At 38.8% G+C, this 1,493-nt stretch overlaps 1 protein-coding gene across 1 annotated transcript in view; it reads right to left on the bottom strand.

The window, feature by feature from the left end:
* Positions 1–915: 915 nt before the first annotated feature.
* Positions 916–1,493, bottom strand: part of LOC112062967 (G2/mitotic-specific cyclin-B3-like) — a gene marked incomplete at both ends in the record, with an annotated part of 10,056 nt that continues 9,478 nt past the window's right edge. Inside the window, 1 exon segment of the mRNA XM_055083682.1 lies at positions 916–1,011. Within this exon segment, the coding sequence (XP_054939657.1) occupies positions 916–1,011 (96 nt within the window).

The raw sequence follows: 1,493 nt of genomic DNA on the forward strand, positions 1-1,493 counted from the left end.
GAAGGTGTGGGGTGAGGCTAGGTTTCTGCATTTCTTTTTTTTAAATTTAATTTTTTTTTATATAGTACATTCTTATTAGTTATTGATTTTATATATATTAGTGTATATATGTCAATCCCAATCTCCCATAAGATCCCCAAGTGAAACCAATACTGCTGAGGTAAGGCCCGCACTTTTAGTATAGTAAAATTATCTCTTGCTTCCTCCAAGGTATACTAGAAAAAGTACAGGCTCTGGAGTCAGTTAATCTATTGCTGTGTCTCTAGAGAGAAGATGAGATATTCATCCTTCCTCTTATGCATGGCCTGCTAAAATTCTAGTTAGTAGATAACCTTGGTCCCATCTGTTCCACTGAGAGACAGAAGAAAATTTGGAATTGATGAATATTAGTGGTAAAAGAGACTGGCAGATTTCAAAGGAGAAAGAAGATTTCACCAGGTTGGAGAGCTGGAATAAAAGGTCTGGTTTTACATATGATGCCAGAAACTTGCATAGAGAAGGGAAAAGATCCCTAAGAGCAGTCATTCAGAAAAAGCCTGCTTGACAATTTTTGTGTCTGAGATTACCTCCTCAGCAATTAGAGGTGTAGGCTTATGGTCTCCAAGGTAATTAGACTTTAGTTCATATCCCAGATCTACCACATACTATTTGTGTTGACTGAGCAGTTTCCCCCAACTATGAAAAGCAGATAATAATACCTACCATCATGAAGTTATTGGGAAAATTAAACAAGATCATGTTTATAAATCCCGTAGCACAATGTTTAACTCATAGTATGCTACCAGTAGATGTCAGTTGCTGCTATTATTGTTTTCATCATCATTATTACCTCCCCTTTAAACTTGCATTTGAAGGATGTGTGATGAGAAAATGAGAACTGGAAATCATTGCCCCTCACCCTCACCACCTACAAACCTCTCTCTCCTTCATGTAACTGAAGATATCCTTAGCATATATTGAGTTGAAAAATGGATCACTGTGGTCCTTGTCAATATCCTCCAGTGGGGTCATCTGCTTGGAAATCACCAGAAAGACATATTAAGAGAAAGATTCCAAGAAAAGCTTAGCACACATACATAAAAAATGACTCCTTTCTTCCCACTGTCATCTTCTCCTAAGGTTCCTCAAGCCTTATATGTCCTGGGCCATAACAGAGCACCCCTTGGCCCTGTAATCCTCATACTGTTGAGTAACCAAGAAATGCTTAGTCCTCCTGTACACACCTGCTCTGCCCTAAGAACCAGACACTATTTTTACAGGTAAGCTCAAGATTCTCCAAGAAAGACATTCTTGTCTTACTCTTTCAAATTATGTCACCTGTCTTCTTAGGTCCCTTGTTATGTCTCAGTGCTTTGATCTGGCCCAGTTCATCTTCTTGTTAGCCTTTTCCTCCCTTCTACACCTTTAACCAGGTTGTTCTGCCTACAAGAGGGGTCTTTCTTCTCCTGCTTGCCAAATCTCATCCCTTAGTCCTTCCAATTTACAACTTAAAA

This window comes from Physeter macrocephalus, unplaced genomic scaffold (assembly GCF_002837175.3).
Source record: "Physeter macrocephalus isolate SW-GA unplaced genomic scaffold, ASM283717v5 random_2129, whole genome shotgun sequence".
Lineage (NCBI taxonomy): Eukaryota > Metazoa > Chordata > Mammalia > Artiodactyla > Physeteridae > Physeter > Physeter macrocephalus.